The 26,732-nt window shown below is 42.4% G+C and overlaps 1 protein-coding gene and 1 long non-coding RNA gene across 5 annotated transcripts; one reads left to right on the top strand and one right to left on the bottom strand.

Moving 5' to 3' along the window:
• Positions 1–3,307: 3,307 nt before the first annotated feature.
• USP27X (ubiquitin specific peptidase 27 X-linked) lies at positions 3,308–11,057 on the bottom strand. Of its 4 annotated transcripts, none has more exons than XM_082376026.1 (4): positions 8,806–11,057; positions 6,760–6,956; positions 5,891–6,181; positions 3,308–5,163 (listed from the first exon to the last, which is right to left on the bottom strand). In XM_082376026.1, the coding sequence occupies exon 1, from the start codon at positions 10,226–10,228 to the stop codon at positions 8,912–8,914; it is 1,317 nt and encodes a 438-aa protein (XP_082232152.1). In that variant the 5' UTR covers positions 10,229–11,057; the 3' UTR covers positions 3,308–5,163; positions 5,891–6,181; positions 6,760–6,956; positions 8,806–8,911. The 4 variants fall into 4 exon arrangements, with proteins under 4 accessions (XP_082232152.1, XP_082232154.1, XP_082232153.1 ...); XM_082376028.1 differs by having other exon boundaries at positions 6,901–6,956; XM_082376027.1 differs by having other exon boundaries at positions 6,939–6,956.
• On the top strand, positions 10,981–26,414 carry LOC309620059. Its single transcript, XR_014239408.1, has 2 exons — positions 10,981–11,469; positions 19,828–26,414. It is a non-coding gene; the product is annotated as an uncharacterized lncRNA (long non-coding RNA).
• The last annotated feature ends 318 nt before the right edge of the window (positions 26,415–26,732 follow it).

The following is a 26,732-nucleotide window of genomic DNA, read 5'->3' as shown; positions in this document are numbered from 1 at the left end:
TTGAATTTCCTTCAGTGAGTATCTGCTGGTGAGGAACTATCTCAATGTTTGTGTGACAATGTCTTTATTTCACTCTCATTCTTTAAAAAAAATTTTGCTGAGCATAGAATACTAAGTTAACAATCAGCAAATTGAAGATCATTCCACTATCTTCTGATCGTTGAGACGTCAGCTGTCAGTCTAATGACTGTTCCTATGACATGATCTGTCATCTTTCTCTGACTTCACTTTCTCTCTCTTTGGTTCTTTGCAGAGTCTGGGTTAGACCTCTTTCTATTTATCCTACCTAGGATTTGTTGGGCCTCTTGAATGTGTGGGTTGATTTCTTTCATGAGGATGAGAAACATTCTCAGCCATTATCTCTTCAAATATTGACTCTGCCCCATCAATATTCATATTCTCTTTCTCTCACACTATAATCAGATGTGTGCTAGATTTTCTCATTGCATCCTCCACGTCCCTTACTCTCTTTCCTGTATTTTCTATTTCGTTTCCTCTCCATACAACATTCTTGATCATGTCTTCAGGTTTATCTTCTAGTTCATTAATGCTCTCTTCACTTATGTCCACATTTCTGCCAGATACATTTACTGAGTTGGTATTTTTCACTTCTAGAAGTTATTTTTCATTTTTTCCCAATATGCGATATCACTTTTTATAGATTTCTCTTCCTTGTGGATATTTTCAAATTAACAATTTGTTTCTTTAAACACGTATACATAGTTGTTTTAAAATATGGGTCTGGTAATTCTCTTATCTGAAATCTGTGTGAGTCTGTTTCTGTTATTTCTCATTCCTGCTGTTTCTAACTCAAGTTGCCTTGTTTCCTTGTATGCCAATTTTAGTCTGTTTTCTGGTCATTGTGCCCTTGAAAACTTATTTGTGGGGGTTCCCTGAGGCCTGGAATGGATAGATTCTCCTCCAGAGGCTTTGTATTTGTTTCTACTGAGTACTGTGGAGTACTACCTGTCTGGAAGCCACTTAAATCCAAAGTAATAGCTTGAAGTTCCCTGGCTGATTCAGGCCATGGGTGATAGGGGTGCAAATCTGAGGACTGGAGTGTGGCCTCATTTTCTCAGGGATGATTTTTTTTTACCCACTCCCCCCTTTTTAAAGATTTTATCATCTATTTATTTAATTTTTATTGAAATATAGTTGATTTACAATGTTGTGTTAGTTACAGCAAAGTGTACAGCAAAGTGATTCAGTTATACATATATATATATATGTAATATATTCTCTTTTTAGATTCTTTTCCATTATAGGTTACTACAAGATATTGAGTATAGTTCCCTGTGCTATACAGTAGGCCCTTGTTGGTTATCTATTTTATATATAGTAGTGTATATATTTTAATCCCAAACTCCTAATTTATCCTTCCCCTTCCCCCTTTGATAACTGTAAGTTTGTTTTCTACGTCTGTGAGTCTATATCTGTTTTGTAAATCAGTTCATTTGCATCATTTTTTTTTAGATTCCACATATAAACTATATCATATGATATTTGTCTTTCTCTGTTTGGCTTACTTCGCTTAGTATGATAATCTCTAGGTCATGTTGCTGCAAATGGCATCATTTCATTCTTTTTTATGGATGAATAATATTCCATTGTGTATATGTACTACATCTTCTTTATCCATTCCTCTGTTGATGGACATTTAGGTGCTTCCATGTCTTGGCGATTGTAAATAATGTTGCTATGAACATTGGGGTGCATGTATCTTTTCGAATTAGAGTTTTCCCCAGATATATGCCCAGGAGTGGGATCACTGAATCATGTGGTGACTCTATTTTTAGTTTTTTAAGGAAACTCCATACTGTTCTCCATCCCACTCCCCTTTTTTATACCCTTTATTTTTAGCAAGAGAGCTCTGCTTTGTGCCTAGACAGCCTTTTGTACAGTTCTCTGGGACTGTTGGGAACAGGGGCAGATTTCATTTTGGTTGGCCCTTACACAGCTGATATAGCTCTTTGAGGTCTCAGCTTAATGTGGAGAGGGTCTCCTATTAAACCCCTACCATGGGCTGGCCCTGAGCCTTAACTTCTCTCCCTCCAGCCCTGTGTGGCCACTGGTTCAAAGCTCAGGTGGGCAATGTAGGCAAATGCCCTCAGAGCAAATTGACTTTGGTGTGCCAATACTCTACTTAACCTGTCTGGTTACAAGCTTTCATCCAAAAATTGGCCTGAAAGTTTCCCTTTGTCCTCTCAGCTCTTCAGTGGTTTTGAAAATTTTTATCCAGTGTATTTCATTACTTCAGTAGGAAAGTTGAATCAAATAACCAAGCCTGCCATTGCCAGAAACTAGAAGTCCACACTCTTAAATGTTTAAACATTCATACTTGACTTAACAAGGTCCAAACGCAGGCAATATCCCTACTCTCCTCCCAAACAACACAAGAGCCTTAGAATGCTTTAAATATTAATAGCTTCCTGCTGTTTTACATGTTTTTGTGCTCTAGTGCCAGTTTCTTTTATACCTCCAAATGATTCAACATTATTGTTTTATGCACTTAATGCTTATTTAGATTGCCCCATGTTTACCAATTTTTGTTCACTGTTCCTTGCCTCCTATTCATTCCTCCTCTCCAATTTCAATTTCCTTCTTCCTGAAGTATATCTTTCAGTAGTTATTTTAGTTAAGTCTATTATTGCTAAACTTTCTTAGGTTTATTTCTTCTGAAAACGTCCTTATTCCACTCTCAAAAAAAAAAAGAGTAGAAGTTCATCTCATCAGTATTTCTTGGGAGTACTATTTCTCCTCCTTGTGGCAGCTGGTGACTCACCTTCATGGCATGTCATTTCTTTACAAGTACAATCTTTTTATTGTTTGTTTCTGAGTACATCTTGGGCAGATATTGTCTTTTTCTGTGGGATTCTATGTGCCCAGTATTGTAAAAATGTGTTTGCTTTTGCTGAGGTTCTAGAGGTTTGAATTGTTCTGCTCCAATTTTTGTTTTAATTTTTCAGCATGTGATTCCCATAATACACAGTAGGGTAAATTTAGACCCCATATCCACATATGACATAGGCCTGGGATTTTTATTTCTTCTTGTGGCTCCAGAGAGAGCATAAGACTTTTCATGGCTTACTCTCCAAACCCCTTTTTAATGAACAGAGAAGCTACTAAGGGCTTTATCCAGAGGCTTTAATTACAGCTTCTCTGCCTCTGGTGGACCTGAGGCTGTGTTGCCAGTACCTGCATGAGCACTAGATTCGCGGCTTTGAGCCCCTAGCCCCTACGGCCTGATATCTAGAACCAATACCACAAATAGGTTATTGCAGTGTCTGTTTACAATTACTAGACTGGCTTTTTCTTTTTTCTCTGGAGATTTTACCTTTTGTTTTTTTAAGCTCAGCTATAAATTAAAATTTTTGTTACAGTTTATCTAGTGTTACTATGTGTTTGTAGTTGAGGAGGGGGCGCTATTCATGTCGTCTTAGTGTGCTATATTGCCAGAAGAAAATCATACTTTATACACATGATTTTGCGCTGTAGTTATACTTAAGCATTTTCTCTTATCACATCCATCCTCATAATTATGCACTTCTCTGAGTTCCAAGGAAATTAAGTCCCCCTCAGGACCATCTAGATTAAGGGTACATATGAGGCCAGGTCTCTGTAGCATGTTGGATCATTCTCCGGATATACCACCTATGTAGTTTAAATACATCACTCCCCTGGGGTCTAAAGTTCCTTAGCAGAGTGATTTTCAACTTCACAAAATTTTAGTAGCAGAACTCTTTCTTCAGATATTACTTGGAACCCCCAAATATAAAATCAATAACGCCCTCTTATTGATTTTATATTTCAGAGTTCCTGATTCTCACCAATTTGCCCCTCCTCTAGCTCCCCAAGGTGTTCTCCAGGGCCATCTTCATAGATTCCTTGGGCACCAAGTACCACAGTATGAAAACAAATTGAATGTGGTCCTCAGAATGTGGTCCCAGAGCCAGAAGCATGAGCATCAACTGGGAATGTGTTTGAAATGCAAATTCTCAATGCTGCCCCCATCCCAGGATTACTGAAATCAGAAACTCTGGGGGTAGGACCCAGCAAGCTGCGTGTTAACAAGCCCTCTAGGTGATTCTGATGCACGTTTAAGTTTGAGGCCTCACTAGAATAGAGTATCGCATTCAGGAGCTATTGGAACAGGGTTGGAGTATTGCCCAAAATTAACATTTCTGGGTGCCCAAACTTATCTGGCAGGCTGTTTTCCATCCACTGTTTTCTTGTACATGAAGGTGATTAAAGACCCTCTCAAGGTCCAACTTTGCAATGGCCTGGGTCCCTTTGAATTGGTTCAATAAGTGAGAAATCACTAGGAAGACTAGGGAATCCTTACTTTTAGTTCATTAGGCAGAAATAATGACACGCTACATAATTTTTCTTGACAACAAGACTTCAGATCTGAAGCTCATAAAATAATGTTGAGCAAAAGAGGCCAGACACAAAAGCGTACATACTGAACAGTTCCTTTTATAGATGGCACTTTAAAAGGCAACACTAATCTACAGTGAAGAAAGTCAGAATAGGGATTACCCTTTGGGGTTATTGACTATAAGGAAGCAGAAAGGGGGCCTGACTTATGGGTAACGTTCTATTTCTTGATCTGAGTGCTGTTTACAGAGGTGTGTTCATTTTGTAGAAATTCATGAAGTTGTACCCTGATGATATGTGTATTTCCTGTATATTTGATATGCTTCAATGCAAGAGTTTAAAAGTAGCATTAGGTCACCTGCAGGGGAAGGTCAGTGTGTAAATGACACACTACTGTGGGTGCTCGGCTACATACTCTCAGAGGACCAGGGCCTTTGTTTCTGGGTGTGAAATACACATTTGGTGCAAACATAGGTTCCTGGCACCAGGTCTATTGCATTATGACAATGAGTAGTATGGGGCCCATTTTTGTTTGTTTGTTTGTTTGTAATTTATCTTTATTTTTATAGCGGAGTAAAGCTGATTTACAATGCTGTGTCTTTCTGGTGTACATCCACTTGATTCACTTACAGAGAGACATATATATATTCTTTTCCATATTCTTACCAGTCTTATATATTCTCTTACAGAGATTACAATGTGTTGAGTCGAATTCTATGTGCTATACAGTGCTTTTTCTTGATTGGAAAAGACCTCTTGGTTGATGGCATCCCTGATCAGGATTCCCTGTGGATGGGGAAGAAGTGAGGCAGTTACCAAATGTGACCTGTAGGCCAGAGTAAGTTTCAGCACCTGGCTACTCCAGGAAATGGGAAGTGATAGGGTTCTGGATTTCCAAATCCAACTGGAAACTGGATTTCCAATTTCTTAGGCCAAGAAACTGTGGGAAGCATGTGTAGTGGGTAAAAGGTAAGTACCCCATTGTTTGGTCCTTCATCCTGAGCTCTATGGGTGGATAAGGCCCCCAGTTGTGAGCACCCATCTTTTGCCTGTACCCTTCTGGGCCCAGATCATAAATCTACATATGAACTGAGTTTCCCTGGCTTTATCAGCTTGTGGAAGTAAAGAGTCTCAGTTAAAGAATTAGCTTAAATTTCACCAGCTCTTGCCCACATCTGCTCACACAGGAATTCCAGCCCCCATGTAAAATAGCCCAATTGTGTCTGCAAGTCCCTAGTATGTCACAAACCAATCTGTTTTGGGCATCTCCCATGTTCTTCCTCACTTATTCTGGGCCCCATTTTTGTGTGCTTTGCCCATGAAGCTGCTTCAGGAGTATTTACGCCCTCCCCGCCACCCCACCGCTGCTGTACCCACCATGGGAATATTGATGAAGGTGCCAAGGGTGCTACCTCCTGATCCCCCTAAAGGCCCCAACCATGGAGGTGCCCACCCATGTACCAGACATGCTCAAACATGCCTGAATGGCATTTGAGCTCAGGGTAACACATACCTGCCAAATACATGATGCCCTGGTTCCCACAGAGATGTGATCTGAAAGCAAGCCCTGCTGCTGTTACAACACTGGAGTGTAACAGTGTTGGTGATGGGTAGGGGCATAGGGCTGGGCTTGAATGGTTCCCCTGTTGCTGAGGGACAATGGTGTTTTCCAGACAGAGGTGAATGCTTCAGTCAGGAACTGCCAGGTACAGCTGCTCCCTCTGGTGGTCTGTGCCTTCCACCAGTGGAGACAGGGAGATCAGCTTCAGCAGTCTCGCGCCATTCATATCTCTTAGAACTATTCCTGAGTACAGGGTATTTAAAAGACAGTTTCTGTATCAGACAAACCCAAAATGAAGAATATTCTATTAAAAAAATGCTAATGCCATACAAGATGCAGAAAGGCTGTGAAAATATTCCTGATTAAAGGAGGCTAAAGAGACATGACAGCTAAAAGCCATACCTCGTCCTGGACCAGATCCTGTGATGAAGAGGAAAAATGCTATAAAGGACATTATTGGGTCACCAGACAAAACTGGAGTACAAATGGTAAATAATAGTATTATACCAATGTTTAATTTACTGAAGCTGCTAACTATACTGTGATGTAGGGAACATGCCTATTCTTAGGAAGTGCACGCTGAGGTACTCGGGCATAAAGGGCCATGATGTTATCTGTCCTCAGTCGGTCCAACACACACACACACACACACACACACACACACACACACACACACACACGGGAGTGCATACATGCAAACGATAAAGCAAATGGGGTAAAATGTTAGCAATAGGTAAATCTGTTCTTTATACTATTTGTTTTTCTTTTTGAAACTTTCCTGTAACTTTGAAATTATTTCCAAATAAAAACGTTTTACAAACGTAAAAGACAGCGTCTGTGCAAGCAGTCAGGATCTGGTGGCACATGCCCGACTGAACTCTTCCTGTGGCAGAGATGAGGAAGGAGGACATGGCGGTCTTCCCAGGCAGGGCTCCCACACATCCCAAAGGGGAGTCAGATACCTGCATGAAGGTGCCAAGTGGCATCTGAGGCCGCTTACCTCTTGCTCTCCCCCAGCCTACAAGATAGCAAAAATAACACTTTTTACATTTTCTCCTGAGGATTATGAGCCTTGGGGTGGGGGGATGATGAAAATTTGGTTATGAAAGGAAGGTGATTTGGTTAATTCATCCATCTGGAAAATATTTCAAATACTACGTGCCAGGGTCTGTGCTAAGGGCTGAGGACACAGCCCAGGGTACAAGAGGAGACACAACCCCTGTCCTAAAAACGCCTATGAGCTAGCTGGGGATGCATCCACAGCCACACAAATAAATATACATTTCCAAATGAGCTGACCATGAAGTAGACTTGGGGAGCCCTGGGGGAGCCCAGCCTCTTACCAGAGCCAGTGAATCCAAGCCCCATGGGTCTGAAACATTCAGTTCCCTCCTCCCTCCTCAGGATTTTCTAGGTACTAGGTCCTTTTGTATCTGATGCTAAGGAGAAAAGAAGGAACCACCACCAGTGCTTAACCTGTCCTGGGCACATCCCATCTGTTTGAGCTTAGCCCTCCACAGGCCGCTCTGCCCTCCGTGCGAATCAGAGAGGAGGCCAACATGCCACTCCCCCACTACCCCTGGGCTGGTGGACCAGTGAGCTTTGGAAAACAGTCTTTCTCCTGATCTATGCCTGTAGGTGAACATAGCTATGCCCATAATGCTTTTGGAGGGCAAAGACCACCAACACCCTCACGTGGAAGCCTGTCAGCCTGCTGGCCCTGAGTCCCATCACTGGGGTGCTGAGTCATGATAACAACATGACAGTTTCCCAAATGGACAGAATAATGACTTTGGGGGGACAGCTGTGGTTCTCCCCCCAGTCCCAGGTGTGGAACCGACTGGGATGCCCTGTACCCAGGGAAAATAGTGGGATCCACTGCCTTGGGCCTCCAAGTAGACAGTACTGGGGAGGGAGTTATAAGAGTGTGTGTGTGTGTGTGTGTGACTACATGTGACACAATGTGTGTCCCTTCTGTCCATGGGTCTCAGGTAGGGCTGACCCTCACCGCTAATGCATTCTGGCCCTGGTCCAAAGAAGTTTCAGATCCAACGAACATTTACTGAGCCCCTACAAAGTTCCAAGCCTTTTTACTTTATACTTTGACACATTTTATATCCTTTAATCTTTAACAGTAACCCTTTAAGGTAGGAATTATCTGCATTGTACAGATGAGAAAACAATCGCAAAGAGGTTCATTGATTTGCTCAAGTATATCATACAGCTTTTTTTTAAAAAAAAAAAAAAAACACTCACACACTATACTCTTAGCTGAGGCCTGTCTGTGTTGGTTGCTTATCTTACAGTGTTTCTTGTCTTCTCTACCTTTGGAGCAATTGCTCCCCTTATACAAAAGCCCCCTTCTTTCTCGTTTCACAGGCCCACGTGGGCTTTTCTTTGTTTAATACTGCATTTAATAGCACAAAAAATCACGAATACAAAGAAACTGGCAAAGGTGTTTGTCAATGAGATATCCCTGCCTCCTCCACTTTTCCACTTTCATACCCATATATGTAATGGGCTACATTTGTATGAACTTTTCCTTTTTCCCTCCAGACATATAACTGTTATGTGATTGGTCAGTTGAAGCTGAAACACCCATGGAGAAAGATGTTTTACGGTTACAAGGGCACACACCCCCCCCCACACCACCCCCCTCCCACCCCACACTTTCCCACACAATCTTTTGGAGGAATATAGGATATGTACCAGTGTCAGGATTTCGCTGCTCCTGCCTCCCCCACCCAGAGCATCCTGCCATTTAATCTTCCTTTAAATGACTGCTTAGACTAGAGCCTCTTCTCCCGCCCCTTCTATTTCTCTTCCAATCAGGACCTTTTAGACACTGGGAACTGTTCAATTCTTACTCTGTCAGGCCCGTGGGCCATGCAAGTAGGTCCTTTAAATCTCAATGCCAGTTGTAGTACGGGTGCTGTCATCTTCCATTACAGGTAGGTAGGTCTGTGTGTCACTTCAGTAGGCTTGTGTATTCACTTCTTTCACTTTTTCTGACTCATGTTCCAGGACCTGTTTGTGATAGAACAGTAAATACCCTTCACTGTCCAGAACGTCCTTAATACTGGCCTTGGTGATGACGGCGTCATCACACTTGAACCACTGGTCCTTGTGGTGCCGGATGAAGCTGGTGTAGTGGCCACTCTCCAAGGTTCCTTGGTGATTAACCACAGCAAACAAGGAATACTTATTCTCGTCGTTTCCACTATTGGTTGGCAGCTGCAACTGTCCATTCATCCTGCTCTCTTTACTCGAGGCCATGAACGGTGTCATATCCAGCTCCAGCGGAAAGGATATGTATGTAGTGATCTTGCGCCTCTGTTTGGCTGAGTGTTCAAACCGTTTGAAATGAAAACAGGCAACGACAGGTAATTTATTCATTGTGAGCTGTTTGGTAGATTCCTGGTAGCTTTGGCAACTACCGCACTTGATTTTGGCACTGCTTCCTAAGTGCTCTGGCCTCGTAAACCTTCGCAGGCAGTCCGTGAGGGTGGTGATTCCTGGTATGTGGCTTTCCCCATTCACACTGCTCTCCCTCCCTGGGCTCATAGGCCAGAAGGAGGTGCAAGAGCCAGGCAAGTCCAAACTGATGTCCCAGCATGGGTCTATCGTGGTGGAGACACCATGGCAGGCTTGACAGGTAACATCAGATTGCAGGCCACCTGTGAAGATTTGGTCAATGATGCAATTACAGTGGTTGGGATTGTTGGCTGCCTTCCCGGCATCATCACCTTTGCAGTGCCTGTGCAGGACATCTAACGCTGCGATGAGGAACTCATGGGCATCCTGTTGCCTGTACCCTGCTAAATGCCGTGCGTGTATCCACACCAGGTGCAGTAATTTATAGGGAACGTGAGGAGATGGATTTCCAGAATACAACTCCCGAAAAAGCGAAGACATCTCACAGACCAGACACAACTCGGGACTTGGCATTTCACATCTGTGCCTGTCGGAGAGGAAGAAATCTCTCAGGATCGGAGTGTGGGTAAGGGCCTGGACGATGCAGTTCATAAAGCACGTGTTGCCAAGATTGATTAGTCCTCTTAAACCGATGGTAAAGCTGGAGGTAATTCTTCTTCTCCTTGGGTTGTGGCCCAGCAGTTCTAACTCGGGTTTGGTTGTCTCCCAGGTTGGATATTTCTCACTGAGGCCTGGCATGGAACACTGCTGGTGAGAAACCTCGGTTGAGGTGGAAGCTTGTAATTTCAAAGCTTCCCCTTGCTCTTCTTTGGCAATTTGCTCAATGTCTTTGTCATATACATAATCCTTACACATAAAGCAGTATATACCTCCGTAATAAAGGTCTACAGCTAAGTTGTGTTGTTTTGTCTCGGCGTGCTCATGAATGTGTTTCTCTGTGAAACAGCCAAAGAAGACACAGGAAAGGCAAGAGTGGAGTCTGTTCAAATGGGTGCCGCACACATGGCAGATGCACGACTTTGCCTTGCTTTTCCTGGTCTCTGGGGTTCCACACCACACGAAGCACTGGTAGATCACCCGCAGTTCCTGCCTCCAGTTCTCTCCCACCTTAAAGCTGTTCACGTGGGAACAGCCTGGTGGACCCACAGCGAAATCCACATCCAGGCATCCGCCCCCAGGGCCGCGCCGGGGCCGGGGCCGGGGCGGGGGCCGTGGCCTAGGCTGCGGCGGGGTACGGAGCCGGGTCTGCGGCCGCGGCCGGGGTCGGCGGCGGGGGGCACGGCTGCGCCGCGGGGAGGGATCGGGGGGCCGCGAGGGGTCGGAGGGAAGGGTGGGGAGAGGAACCTCGTCGCTGCCGCCGCCACCGCCGCTCCGCGCCGGGTTCTCATCCTCGGGCTCCTGCTTCGGCTCCCCCTTCGGCCCCTGCTCCGCCTCCCGTGCCGGATCGGGTTCGGGTTCGGGCTCCAGCTTGAGCTCTACCCGGCGGCCCGGACCCTCCGCCGTCTCCACCTTCCCGGCAGCGTCCACCTTCCCTGCCGTCTCCACCTTCCCGGTGGCGTCCACCTTCCCCGCCGCCTCCACCTTCCCCGCCGCCTCCACCTTCCCCTCCACCTTCGCCTCCGCCTCCACCTTCCTCTCCGCCTTCTCCGCCGTCTCCGCCGTCTCCGCCTCCTCTGCTCCTCCGCCTCCACTGGCGGCGGCTCCTCCCCCTGCTCGCAGGGCTCAGGCGGCCACTGGGCGTGGCGGCGCGGGGGCCACGCAGACCTGGGGTGTCCCCCGCCCGGCCTGAGGGAGCGCGGTGGCTGTGGCAGCTGGACCCAAAAGGGACTTTCACTGAAGGAGGCGGCGGCGGAAGCAGGCGACGCCCCCGGGAATCCTCCCGCCGTAGCCCTCTAGCGGAGGCCGCTCTGCAGCCAGGCCCCGTTTCCTTTAATTCAATATTTCCCAAACTTGCTTGTTCACGAGAATCACGTGGGAGCGTGTTAAGATTACAGATTCCTTGGCTCCACCCGCAGCCCAACTGAATCAGAGTCTCGAAGGGACGTGCTCCGGAACCTGTATCTTTAACTAGGGCCCGAGAGGATTCTTATGATCAGGCAAGTTTGGGAAACACAGCTCTAATTCATTGAGGCTGGCGGGAAGGGGGGCGGGGACCGCGCAGTCTCTTTAAGGCGCTTCCAGTTCTCGGCTCCAATCGCTGCTCTGACCCCCTTCATCGTCTCCTCCCCTCTCCTCGTCCTTCCCTTCATCCATGTATCCTCCCCCAGCCTTGCGGGGCCAGGGACGGAAGGGTAGCCAAGTCCAGAAACGCCCCTGGGGCTGGGAAATGGCCCCCCAGAGGCCGGGTCCTGAGGAGCGCTGGCAGAAGCTGTGATAGGCCATCATCTCTGAGACTGAGCGTGTCCCCATCCCCGTCCCAGGCTCCCCGCCCACCCCAGGTTCTGCTCTGCCCCATAAGGATGAAGCCCCAGCTCCATTCTGGGACAGGCCTGGACCCCAGATGCAGAGGGGCAGAGCTCCCAAGGCCACCGGGCCCGAGGAGGCATGTCCCACGCCCATCTTATCGGCGCTCTGCACAGTCTGTGCCTGCTCCTCGCCTCCTCGTCACCTTCTCCTCGGGCTCCCAAGGCCAAGGGTGGGCTGAGGGTTTGGCAGCCGGCCTTTTGGCCCAGCAGACGCTGAGCCGCCCCGGGAGCAGTGGGAGGAACGAGGCACAACAAGGCCATGCCTACTGCTGCCATCTCCCCTACGGCTGAGAGAGGGGCCTGAACTACAGGACACCGTCCCAAGACCCTCAAGCCCTAGCAGAGACCCGGGGCGGGCAGCAGGTGGGAGGGGCGGGAAAGCAGCTTTTCCATCTGTGGAGCTACCGGTGGGGGCAGTGGGCGGCCACGCGTCTGGGAGGCGCTGCTGCGCTGGGAGCTGCTGGCAGTGGGCAGCGGCACCAAGGGGCCCACGAAGACTGAGCCCAGAACAAGCGGCTTAGGTCTTGGGCAGCTGGGGGATGTTGGGAAGCGACCGCAGGTGCTGGTCCCGGGGAGTGCAGCCCAGGGCAGGCGTCAGCACAAGGCTCAGGAGAAGCAGATAGCCCGTGCTCGAGAGTCAGGGAGACTGTGTTCCAGGAAGACTCTGGCCCCTGAGTCCTGGTGATAGCTGGCCTTGGCCCAGTACACGCTGCACTGCCCGGCCCGTGGGGCTGTGCTGCCTGATTACATCGTGGCAGAGTTCTCCCTGGTTAGCGGGGGATATCACCCCTCCACCTGGCCCCTTCCTCCAGGTAGGGGGAAGTGCCTAGACCTCCTGGGGTCAGCAGCAGGAGGTGGTTGTCAGGAATCAGGAGCCCCGAAGGAGGATAGGATGCTGGTTCCCATACACCTGAGGTCCCCAGAGCTGCCCTGGTGCCTCCTCTTTCAGCATCCTTCCAATAAATGCCTGCCCTTTTTGGCCTGCAACAAGAGGAACTGCAACTAGAGCACCCACTGAAGGAATCCTGCTCCTGCAAGGGTGGGGGCGGGGAAGCACAGGAGATACTCTCATCCCACCTCCACAGAGTAACAGACATCAAAGAGACCTAAGGATCTCAGTGCACCCAAGGCTATCTGCCACTGAAGACTAACCATGGCAACCTGACTGCTTTACGGATCATCTTCCTGCAGAAGCCCCCACGTCCAGCATGTTCTGGAATGGAAGGGGGCGGCTCTGCCATCATTCAGTCACTCGACAAATGTCTATTAAGCGCCAACCCAGACCAGGTGTTGTACTAGGAGCTGTACCAAACACACTTGCTCCAGGGCCTGGGTTCCCCAAAAGGCAGACTGAGGAAGTGTCTAGGTCACCAGCAGAGAAGAGACACCAAAAACAAAAGAATCAAGAAAAAAATATCAGGAACAGTTTGACATTCGATTTTTTTTAAACAGTCCTCATGGGAAAAGTCAGAATTTTATTGTACTTCCTTACATTCCTTTCCTGATTGCATGTTGCTTTTGCTCTGAATCACATGCGGGGGCGGGTGGGGGGGGTCAGCATAATCCTTTCGATGCTTGGTGCTTGTATGGGTCCGGATTCAGTCCTGGGAGAATGCCACCATCTCTGCCTCACAAAGACCTGACTGAAGGCTAGCCAGAGGGACTGACCTAAGAAGAGACCCCCTCCTCATTACAGTTGCCATGCCTAGGGTTGAATACAACTCTGGCCACAAGGTGGCAAAAGAGTATATGATGCTCCCTCTGATATTTGTTTTGTATGTTTATATAAAACTTGGTTTATATCAAAATGCTCTCTAAAACATTTTTTAACGTTGTGCTCCTTCACACACATTTAGGTTGACATCTCAGATTTTGCATCCAAAACGTCAAGCTGCAAATAATGTGATTTCTGACAGATATTAACATTCACAAACAAAACGTCACAGTTTTACGTGAAAGCAGTGAAACCTAAATACGTTAGTGATTTGAGAGCCACCGTCATGTTTTAAAAATTCATAACCGAGCTCTTCTTTGATAGTTAGGAGGTGCACATTTTCCCTTTTCTCCCTGGATTCTCAATTCCATTTTATTCTTCTAACAGAATTTTATCTTTATGATATATATTTTTGCACTTGAAATGATTTTATTGATTATCCTATCGTATTTCCCTGCAGCAAAAATATGTGTATATTCTGCTATTTAAACGCTTTTTAAATGTTCCTGTGATCCTAAAGCTCTAAGTGTTGTTCAAAATTTACTTTTGCTCAAGTTATCATGACAATTAGTATTGGAATATGATAGATCAAAAAATTGTAAACATATTACAAAAAATTGTAAACATATTACAAATTTTGATGGGTAATTATTAAACGTAAAAACAAAAATTTACTAAAGATAGATAAGTCGTTTTTTTTAAAAGGTTGGTGTATCCATAGATAAATATTGCTTATTTTTAGAGTGAGGCAGGATTCAGCATCAATTCTCTTCCCACTTTTTTTTGGTTAAACGTTAGCACACAGAAACCTCTTTTATATAAATAAGTAAATGGGAATGGATATTTTGTTTTAGCAATATCACGCAAGTATTTGAACTCCTTTGAAGATATATGGGGGAAATTACACAATGATTTACCTTCAAAATTATTTTTCATGATTAGTCAGCTGACAGCTCCATTGGGTTCGCTTTCAATTTTACTGGAAGCCATCTGAATTGCAAAAGGATTTGATACCAATATATTCATTTGTTAGAGCAATTTGTTTCTTCACCATCGGCAGCAGTGTTTGGAACTGTCTCTCTGGTTCCCTGAGGATTTTTTCAAAGATATGCTTTTCTTTTGTAAAGTGCAAAAAGGACTATTGTGAAAAGGGAGATGGAAAAAGAGATCCAGCTTGATTCTTCCACTGCTAGTGTGTTCTCTGGCAGATCAATTTTAGGAAATATGAAAATGAAATTTGAGGATGTAGAAATCGATCCCCTTAAAACTGTAAGTGCTTATTTACCCCTTGGAAAGTCCTATAGCCCCAGGGTAATACACACTCCACTTTTAAGGTTGCTGGTTTATATTTGTTATTATAAAAGTAATAATACATTGTATATATTATTGTATATATATATTGTAATATATACATTGTATATATTATTGTATATATGTTGTAATATATACATTGTATATATTATTGTATATATACATTGTAATATATACATTGTATATATTATTGTATATATATTGTAATATATACATTGTATATATTATTGTATATATATATTGTAATATATACATTGTATATATTATTGTGTATATATATTGTAATATATACAATATTTGTGGTTTTTAAAAGGGGGATAAAAGAAGGCATAACATGAAAAGTTAAAGCCCCTCTCTCCCCTGCCAATCAAACCCAGTTCTATTCCCCTGAAATAACCACTTATTAACAGTTTGTCATGTATCCTTTGGGAAATTTTCTATGCAAATACAAGCATGTTTTATACACTTATCTTTTTTATGACAAATAAATGAGACTGTAATATACGTATGGATCAGCAACTTAGCACTATATGCTGGACATTAGGCAGCACTCTCTAAGTTGATCTACACAACCAAGGCAATGCCAATAAAAATTGCAACGAGTTTTTTGGAGGAGAATTTTACAAAATTAATATGGAAGAATAAAAGGCATTTCCCCCTTCTTCATTTCTCCTTCTTCCTCCTGGAAATGAGGATTTAATGGCTATAGCTGAGTAGCCATCTTGCAACCAAAAAACTGATTACCTCAGGACCTAATCTTACATGAGAAAAAAATGCCATATGTTACCAACTCTAAAAGGTACATCTCTTCATGCTTCAACATCGCTGAAATCTTTGAATGACAGCTTGTGGATTATATTTGCCAGCATTTTTTCCTCTTTCTTGGTACGTCAAATAATGATGTGTCCTAGAATCAATATAACACTTGAAACGTCATCCTATTTAAGCCTTTGTTATTTGGATCCCTGTTATGCGTAGCTGAGTACATTTCCCAAGTGACAGCAGGCTTTCCATTTCACTCTTAGTGAAGTCCCAGGTCCTCATCCTGGCCTGTAAAGCCCTGTAGAATCTGGCCTCAGTCTCTTAGACTTCACTTTCTATCAACTCAGCCTTGCCTCAAACAAACTATACGTACTGTTGTTCCTTGAATAAGCTAAGCTGGCTCCTGCTTCCAAGCCTGTGCCCTTATTGTTCACTCTGCTTGGAAAGCTCTAGCCCTAGAAATCCTCATGGCTTTCTCCCTCACTTCTTCAGATCACTGCTTAACTATCACCTTATCTCAGAGTCCTTCCTTGGCCTCTATATAAAATGACACCCCATCCCTGCTTTATTTTTCTTCAAAACACTATTACCACATGATGTATTAAATACTACACACACACACACACACACACACACACACAATTACTATAATGTAAACTCCATGAGAGTAAGATGTTCACTATTCTATTCCCAATGCCTCTTTGGCACTTAAAACATATGTAAATACATGTGAAATAAACAAGTTAATGCTTTTCATCATGAGTGAAGTCAACCATATTTTCAGGTTTATTGATTATTTTGTATTACCTTTTTTGTGTGTGAAATGCCTGTTTACATCCTTTGCCTAGTTTTCTTTTGGCTTCTTAGTAACCCTAATAATAAGTAAAACTTACATGGTGCTTGAAGTATACCAAGAGTCGTTCTACTAAACTGGTTAACCCTCACTACAATATTAAGAAGTAGGTGTTGTTAAAAATCCCCATTTTACAGATGAGGAAACTGAGGCATAGAGAGATTGAATGAAACCCAAGGTGACACAGCTGGTAAATGATGTACCTGGGATTCAAACCCAGCAGTTGGAATCTAGAGTTTAGATTATTAGGTATTAGTCCTTTGGCTGTCATATGTTTATTTTCCCAATTATCATTTAACTATTGTATTTTATTTCATTTTTTCACCATATGGTGTTTAATATTATTATGTAGTCAAGATTCACAAACTTTATGGATTCTGGATTTTTAGTTTCTCAGGTTTTTTGTGGTTGTTTTGTTTTGTTTTTCTGAGTATAAACATGTAGAGCAAGTGCAAGGTCCTGAGACAAACAGCTTGATGATTTTAAGAAATGAAAATATGGCCAGATTGGCTTGAATTTGGAAGACGGAGAGTGGTACAAGATGATGAGTATAGAGATGTAGGCAGGGACAAGATCACCTGGAGCCTCATAGGCCATTGTATAGGATTTGAATATTATCCCAATTATGATGGGAATCATTGGGGGTTTAGCAAGGGAATGACATGATATAATTTATGATTTACATACAATAATTATAATCAAATAACAGTAAAAGTAACTAACATTTATTGATTGTTTATGATACTCCAGGCACCCCTATTTGATAAGTACTTTACTAAGTTATTTAAACTTCATAACACCCTGATGAGGTAGGTCCCAATATTATTCTCACTGTACAAATGAAACCAAGGCACAAAAACAATAAGTACCTTGAATTTGCTCATGCTTACTCTCTGCTTCTATACCTGTTCCCATTCAGAATATATCTACTATCAACAATAAGACATCTGACACCTACTTTGTCCAGGCCCCTGACGTCCCACTAGTGGTCCGCGAGTCTTCACTGGGCTAAAGAAAGGGAAAAAGGCAAGTTCACTCAGCACTAAGGCCCTTAGGTCTGGGAGCTGGTCAGGTGGGCTCTTCCCATCCCATTTGGGCCATGCCAAGCTGCCCTAAGTTCAGGAATAGCCAGCCTCCTGGCCTGGTCATAATGACCAAGATAGCCATCTCAGCAGCCCTGCTCATCGTTGTAGCAGGACAGGGCCTTGCACCCCACATCCCCAGAGCCATACCAGCAACCAGGGAACTAAGTGATAGGCTCATCAGGATCCACCACAGGCTTCCAGGAGATGCAAGCCCTACAAAAGGAAGCAGCAGGCCTAGTGGTGTGGAAGGGGGCAGAGAATGGAAGTTAAGGCCTTCTTCAAGCACACATCGAGCCCTGGGTAGCCTCACCCATGTGATTCCAATGGCCCAGGCCTTTTTTTGGCTGAAAGAAAGGAAAGGCTCATAGAGAGAGCAAAGTCAGGCTTGTGAGGGATGACAGCAAAGATGTAGGTTATATACTGCATCATATGCTAACCAGCCATTTTCCCAGTTTTCACCACATATTGCTTCCAGTAGTCTGTTTCTTAGCTTCCCTCAGTCTTCAGCAACTCTGGCTATACCTCTTCAGACTGCTGCCCCATTTGACTTATATGTTTTTTCTTTCTTTTTTTGTATTGAGTTATAGTTGATTTACAATGTTGTGTTAGTTTCACGCGTACAGCAAAGTGATTCAGTTATACATATATATAATATATTATTTTCTCAGATTCTTTTCCATTATAGGTTATTACGAGGTATTGAGTATAGTTCCTTGTGCTGTACAGTAGGTCCTTGTTATTTATCTATTTTATATATAGTAGTTTGTATGAGTTTGTATCTACTAATCCCAAACTCCTAATTTATCCCTACCCCTGCCCTTTCCTCTCTGGTAACCATAAATTTGGTTTCTATGTCTGTGAATCTGTTTCTGCTTTGTAAATCAGTTCATTTGTATCATTTTTTTTAGGTTCCACATATAAGTGATATGATATTTGTCTTTCTCTGTCTGACTTACTTCACCTGGTATGATAATCTCTAGGTCCGTCCGTGTTGCTGCAATGACTTATACTTTTGATTCCTTACCTCTCTGCTTCATAACATGGGCTCTGAACAGCCTCCTGCATGCTGGTGCACATCTGGCCAACCACCTATCTTACCTCTGCCTTTTAGAAAAACACTGGAATCCCAAAATCTGTTTCCAGTGCTGGAGGTTGGCCCTGTGGAATATAGCATGGCCCTGGGTCTGAGTTTAGACAGAGGCACAATGAAGAACATATTCTCCCATTTTTTTCACCAAAGTGTGGAATCTGACTTCCTGTGCTTGTCCTAAATGTCTCTTTCAAGTTCAAACGGTGGGAAGGGTAGATCTTGTAGTATTGTACCAAAACTGGTACTTAAAAATCTTAATCACACTTTCTCCTCTGTTTCAAAACCTTATTCCTATTTTTATTTTTTAAATTCTTATTTATTTCATTTATTTTTATTGAAATATATTTGACATACCACATTGTGTCAATTTGAGGTATACAATGTGTTGATCTGATGCATTTATATATTGTAATAGGATTGCCATTGTAGAGATAGTTAGCACCTCTATCACATCACATAATTATCATTTCTTTCCTGTGGTTGGAATAATTAAGATCTAGTCTCTTAGCAAGTTTGATGATTATAATACAATATTGTTGTCTATATTCACTACACTGTGCATTAGATCACCAAGATCTATTTATCTACTAGTTGCAAGTATCATTCCTTTTTAAAACCACAAAAAGCAATATAGACAAAATTATATAACCTCAGCAGAGGGGAGTTTAGCAATGTCTAGCAAGATTACATATGCACTCACTATTTGACTCAGTAGTCCCACTCCTAGGAATCTAAACCAAACATACACCAGCAAAAGTACAATGACACATACACAAGGCAACACTCTGCACAAAGGGCAACACTATGCACAAAATGCAAAATGACATATGCACAGGGCAACACTATGTGAAATAACAAAAGACTGGGAGAAAACAAATGTCCACCACTAGGGAACCAGTTGAATAAATTATACTGGAGCCATAAAATGGAAAGCTGGGAAAAAATTTTAATAAAATGAAATGGAATACTATGGAATGAGATAGATTTCTATATAATATTTAGGAGTAATATTTGGGATATATTGTTAAGTGGAAAAAGCAAAGTATAGAATATTATATATATAGTAGTATGTTAGCTTTTGTGTAAGAAAGATGAGGAAATACAAATATTTACAGAAACATTATGAACTTATGATTTATTTATTTTTCTCTTTCTAAAAATAAATATTTCCTAGCTTTGTCCACTGAAAAGATATAGCAGCAATGACAACCTACTAGCAATGTATATATTTAATGCCTAGACTGTGGTCTCTAAATCTCATTTCCTACCAAAAGGAACCAATCTTCCTTGAAGAAATAATTGTTTAAAGGTATTTAACAGGAAATGTACAAAATGATCCTGGGACATCTTTTTTTTGTCAAAGAGCAAGGAAGATATCAAAGACTAAAGTAGTCATGTCAAAAGAACACAGGATTCAAGATGAAGGGGAGTTCCCATTTGCCTATATTGGACAATTAGAGCATCAAAAAATCTGCAATTAATCAACCATCAAATGTATAAAATATGAGTTCATAATGACATTAAAAAACATTGGTGGGGGGCTTCCCTAGTGGCGCCCTGGTTGAGAATCTGCCTGCCAATGCAGGGGACACGGGTTCGAGCCCAGGTCCGGGAAGATCCCACATGCCGCGGAGCAACTAGGCCCATGAACCACAATTACTGAGCCTGCGCATCTGGAGCCTGTGCTCGGAAACAAGAGAGACCGTGATAGTGAGAGGCCCGCGCACCGCGATGAAGAGTGGTCCCCACTTGCCGCAACCAGAGCAAGCCCTCGCATAGAAACGAAGACCCAACAGAGCCATAAATAAACAAATAAATAATTTTAAAACAAACAAACAAACAAAAAAAACATTGGTGGGACTTCCCTGGTGGTGCAGTGGTTAAGAATCCGCCTGCCAATGCAGGGGACACGGGTTCAATCCCTGGTCCGGGAGGATCCCACGTGCCGCGGAGCGACTAAGCCCGTGCACCACAATTACTGAGCCTGCGCTCTAGAGATCACGAGCCACAACTACTGAGACCACGTGCTGCAACTACTGAAGCCCACGTGCCTAGAGCCCGTGCTCCACAACAAGAGAAGCTGCTACAATGAGAAGCCAGCGCACCGCAAAAAAGGGTAGCTCCCACTCGCCGCAACTAGAGAAATCTCACATGCAGCAATGAAGACCCAACACAGCCAAAAATAAATTTAAAAAACCAAAAAACAAAAAAAACATTGGTCACCCCTGGGTGATGCTAGGGCACCAAATTATTGTTGCAAAAATTAATAAAGATAAAAATTAAGAACTTATCCCACCTTTCCCATAGTTAGTGATATTCTTCTTTATGCAATAATTCCAGATAGCAAATGCAGAAGGAATGATAGAATTACTATATCACTATTTATAATCCCTAGTGAAATAATAAATCTAGGCCATGGTTTCTCGTCCCCAGCCCTACTGACATTTGGGGCCAGATAATTCCTTATTTGGGGACTATCTATGCATTGTAGGATTTTTAGCAGCATCTCTGGTCCCTACTCCCTAGATGCTATTAGTACCACACACACACACCCAGTTGTGACAATCAAAAATGTCTTCAGACATCGTTAAATGTCCCCTGGGGGACAAAATCATCTCTGGTTGAGAACCACTAATCTAGGGCAATGATCATGAATGGATTAAAAGAAAAGATTAGGCAAATGATGATGGGGAACTTTACAATGGAGGGATCAGGTTGATACCACCTGAACCCACTGATCAATTTTAGCATCACTAAGAGTGGGACAGCTAGATATTATGTGCCTTCTGATGTGATGCAGTAGGAATCATACAGCATCACCTATTATATATTGATGCCAAAAATAAAATAACTGAACCTAAATCTAATCAAGTATCTAGCTCTAATTCCCAGTTGATGGTGAATATGGGAAGTAGAAGAACAAGTTCAGTGTCACCACTAAGAAACAATCAGCAAAATCCAGAATGTGGAATTTTTTATAGGAAAAATGACCCATTTTTAAATGATAAATGGCATTTAAAAGAAGATGAGTAAAACAATAAATGTTTAAATAAAACAACAACAACTACAAGGTAAACTAATACTGTATGATTCCACTATATGACACCCTGGAAAAGGAAAAACTATGGAGACAGTAAAAAGATCAGTGGTTGCCAGGGGTTAGGGAGAGGCAGGAATGAATAGGCTGAGCCCCAAGGATTTTAGAGCATTGAAAATACTCTGTATGATACTATAATTGTGGATACATGTCATTATAAGTTTATCCAAACCCAAAGTGTGTACAACACCAAGAATGAACCTTAATGTAAACTATGGACTCTGGGTGATCATGATATGTCAATGTAAGTTCATCAATTATAACAAATGTACCACTCTGGTGGGGGCTGTTGATAATGGGGGAGGTTATGCATATGTGAGGGATGGGGGTATATGGAAATTTTCTGTACCTTTCACTCAATTTTGCTGTAAACTTAAAACTGCTCTAAAAATTAAAGTCTATTTTTAATTGAAAAAAAGAGAGAATGAGGAAAAGAAAGATGGGAGACTTACAAATTCTTTTATAGCTTTATTGAGGTATAATTTACAAATAAAAATTGTATGTATTAAGGTGTACAATGTGATGTTTTGATATATGTATACATTGTGAAATGATTACCACAATGAAGCTAATCAACATATTCATCACCTCACATAGTTACCTTTTTTTAATGGTGAGAACAGTTAAGATCTACTCTCTTAGCAAATATCAAGGATACAGTACAGCATTATTAACTATAGTGACCATGCTGTACATTAGATCTCCAGAACTTATTCATCCTACATAATTAAAACTTTGTACCCTTTGACCAACATGTCCCCATTTCCCCCACCCTCCAACCCCTGGAAACCACCCTTCTACTCTCAGCTATATGAGTTGGACTTTTTTAGATTCCACATATAAGTGACACCATGTAGTATTTGTCTTTCTGTGCCTATCTTAGGAAATTTAAAGATTTTTAAAAGAGACTTAAGAGAGATAATGACCAAATGCAACATTACATTTGGTTTGGGTCCTATTTTGAAAAAAAATCAAGTTTAAAACTACTTCTTGAAACAATCAGGAAAATTTGAATATGAATTAGGATTTAATTACATTAAGGAATTATTGTTAATTAGTAAATTGTGATAATGGCATTGTGGTTATGTAAAAAAACGATTTTCTGTTATAGATACACACTCACATTGAATGAGATAATATTATATCTAGGATTTGAGTTAAAAGACTGCAACAAACCTTGGGGTGGAGAAAATAAATAAAACATGATTGGCAAAACATTGAAAATTGTTGAAGCTGAGTAAAGGGGATTCATTCTACTAATTTCTCTACCTTTGTGTATGTTTAAATTTTTCCATAATAAAATGAAGTTTAAAAACAAACTGAGTGAGACTTCTGTTTCTAGAAAGATGTGGTAGGTGTACTTCTCCCTATTTCTCCTGCTAAGTACAGTTTAAAACCCTGGACACTGGTTATAAAACAAACGTAAAAAGAGTCTGAAAAGTAGACAGAAGAAGGCAGACTGCCTATAGAACTCAGAACCCAAGGAATGACAAAGCAGTGAGTTCCCTGAGGTTTTGTTCTGTTTTGTTTTGCTTCATATATCCTATACTGGGTGCTGGAGAAGCTGAAAACCTGGAAACATCAATGGGTATAGGAAAAAAAGAAAAGAAAAGGAGAGGAAAGGAAAGGAAAAGAAAAGACAAGGCAAACAAAAAAAGCCTGCTCTCTCTAGGCAGAGGACCAGGAAAGGGGCAACCCTGCAAGACAGAAAAGTTTTAGATAATAACCACTCTACTCCAAGCAAACCCCACAGAAAAAATTGAGCCACCATCCATGCCAACAAAGGCCAAATGGAAAAGTTAAACTTCCACCCTTGTCAGGCTGTAATATGCTAGGATGGTGTCAGAGAAAGACAAGTTGGGAGCCTGAACGTTCATTCCTACTGGGAAGTAACAAGGCCCCTTTGATGCAGTGTCAGTGGAGACTACATGGAAAGCCAGGACTTCATGCCCACCTGGTGATAACAAGGGGCCCCTCCTCTTCTCACCACTGGAGTGCTATCAGAGGAGTCCCAGTAGAGAATCAGCACTTTTACCGCCATCTAGTAGTAACTAGCATCCCTCCCCCATCGTGGTGCCAGTGGCAGTCATGAGAACTACAACAAGGCATTCCTGCTCCTCTCAGCCAGGGTGGTATCAGCAGAGGCATAGGGGAGAGCCAGAACTCCCACCTTGCCAGGTATTAATGAGGAGAACCTCACCCCCAGGTGTCAATGGAGGCTGAATGAGGAACCTGGACTCCATTCCACCTGGCAGCAATGAAGTGGCATTCCCCTACCACTGCCAGAGCAGTGTCAGAAGCATAATAAAAATAAAGAGATTTAAATGCTATCCAGAGTCTCATAACATATTATCCAAAATGTCAAGATTTCAATCAAAAATCAGTCATCATATCAAAAGCCAGGAAAATCTCTGCTTGATGAGAAATGACAACTAAAAGACACAAACAATATGACATAGATGTTCATTAAGATGTTTCAATAAGCAATTACAAACATAATAGAAACAAATTTTTAAAAAGAAAGTCTCATCAAAGAAATAGAATATATAAAAAAGAACTAAATGGAATTTTTAAAACTAAAAAATGCAATAACTGAAAGTTTAGAAAGTAATAGATGGGCTCAGCAGCAGAATAGAAGAGACAGAGGAAAGAATTAGTGAACTCTCACAGAACTAGAACAAAAAATTTCACAATTTGTATGGAAACACAAAAGACCCCGAAGAGCCAAAGTAATCTTGAGAAAGAAAAACGGAGCTGCAGGAATCAGGCTCACTGACTCCAGACTCTACTACAAAGCTACAGTAATCAAGACAGTATGGTACTGGCACAAAAAACAGAAATAGAGATCAATGGAACAGGATAGAAAGCCCAGAGATAAACCCACGCACATATGGTCACCTTATCTTTGATAAAGGAGGCAAGAATATACAGTGGAGAAAAGACAGCCTCTTCAATAAGTGGTGCTGGGAAAACTGGACAGCTACATGTAAAAGAATGAAATTAGAACACTCCCTAACACCATACACAAAAATAAACTCAAAATGGATTAAAGACCTAAATGTAAGGCCAGACACCATCAAACTCTTAGAGGAAAACATAAGCAGAACACTCTATGACATAAATCACAGCAAGATCCTTTTTGACCCACCTCCTAGAGAAATGGAAATAAAAACAAAAATAAACAAATGGAAACTAATGAAACTTAAAAGCTTTTGCACAGCAAAGAAAACCATAAACAAGACGAAAAGACAACCCTCAGAATGGGAGAAAATATTTGCAAATGAAGCAACTGACAAAGGTTTAATCTCCAAAACATACAAGCAGCTCATGCAGCTCAATATCAAAAAAACAAACAACTCAATCCAAAAATGGGCAGAAGACCTAAATAGACATTTCTCCAAAGAAGATATACACATTGCCAACAAACACATGAAAGAATGCTCAACATCATTAATCATTAGAGAAATACAAAGCAAAACTACAATGAGATATCATCTCACACCAGTCAGAATGGCCATCATCAAAAAATCTACAAACAGTAAATGCTGGAGAGGGTGTGGAGAAAAGGGAACCCTCTTGCACTGTTGGCAGGAATGTAAATTGATACAGCCACTATGGAGAACAGTATGGAGGTTCCTTTAAAAACTACAAATAGAACTACCATACGACCCAGCAATCCCACTACTGGGCATATACCCTGAGAAAACCATAATTCAAAAAGAGTCATGTACCAAAATGTTCATTGCAGCTCTATTTACAATAGCCAGGACATGGAAGCAACCTAAGTGTCCATCATCGGATGAATGGATAAAGAAGATGTGGCACATATATACAATGGAATATTACTCAGCCATAGAAAGGAACAAAACTGAGTTATTTGTAGTGAGTTGGATGGAACTAGAGACTGTCATACAGAGTGAAGTAAGTCAGAAAGAGAAAAACAAATACACACATTATATATGGAATCTAAAAAAAAAAGAAAGAAAGAAAATGGTCAGAAGAACCTCAGAGCAAGACAGGAATAAAGATGCAGATCTACTAGAGAATGGACTTGAGGATACAGGGAGGGGCAAGGTTAAGCTGGGACAAAGTGAGAGAGTGGCATGGACATATATACACTACCAAACGTAAAAAAGATAGCTAATGGGAAGCAGCCACATAGCACAGGGTGATCAGCTCAGTGCTTTGTGACCGCCTAGAGGGGTGGGATAGGGAGGGTGGGAGGGAGGGAGATGCAAGAGGGAAGAGATATGGGGCCTTATGTATATGTATAACTGATTCACTTTGTTATAAAGCAGAAACTGACACGCCATTGTAAAGCAATTATACTCTAAAAAAGATGTTTAAGAAAAAAAAGAGGGCTTCCCTGGTGGCGCAGTGGTTGAGAATCTGCCTGCCAATGCAGGGGACACGGGTTCGAGCCCTGGTCTGGGAAGATCCCACATGCCACGGAGCAACTAGGCCCGTGAGCCAGAACTACTGAGCCTGCGCGTCTGGAGCCTGTGCTCCGCGACAAGAGAGGCCGCAATAGTGAGAGGCCCGCTCACCGCGATGAAGAGTGGCCCCCACTTGCCGCAACTAGAGAAAGCCCTCGCACGAAAACGAAGACCCAACACAGCCATAAATAAATAAATAAATAAAAATTAAACTTTAAAAAAAAAAAAGAATTAGTGAACTTGAAGATAGAACAATAGAAATTATCCGGTGTGAACAATGGAAAGAAAATAGACTGGGGGCAGGGAAGGATGGAATGAACAGATCCTAAGGAATGTGTGGGACTATAACAAAAGTTTGAACATCTGTGTCATCACAGTTAGAAAATGAGAGCTGAAAAAGTATTCAAAGAAATAATGGCTGAAAAATTCCCAAAAGACGTAAACCAATAAATTCAAGAAGCTGAACAAACTCCAAACTGTATACACATAAAGAAATCCATGCCAAGACCCATCATACTCAAACTTCTGAAAACAAAGGACAAATAA

Source organism: Balaenoptera borealis, assembly GCF_965194805.1.
Source record: "Balaenoptera borealis genome assembly, chromosome: X".
Lineage (NCBI taxonomy): Eukaryota > Metazoa > Chordata > Mammalia > Artiodactyla > Balaenopteridae > Balaenoptera > Balaenoptera borealis.
The sequence above is the reverse complement of the archived record's forward strand: the minus strand, read 5'-3'. Positions and strand labels throughout refer to the sequence as shown.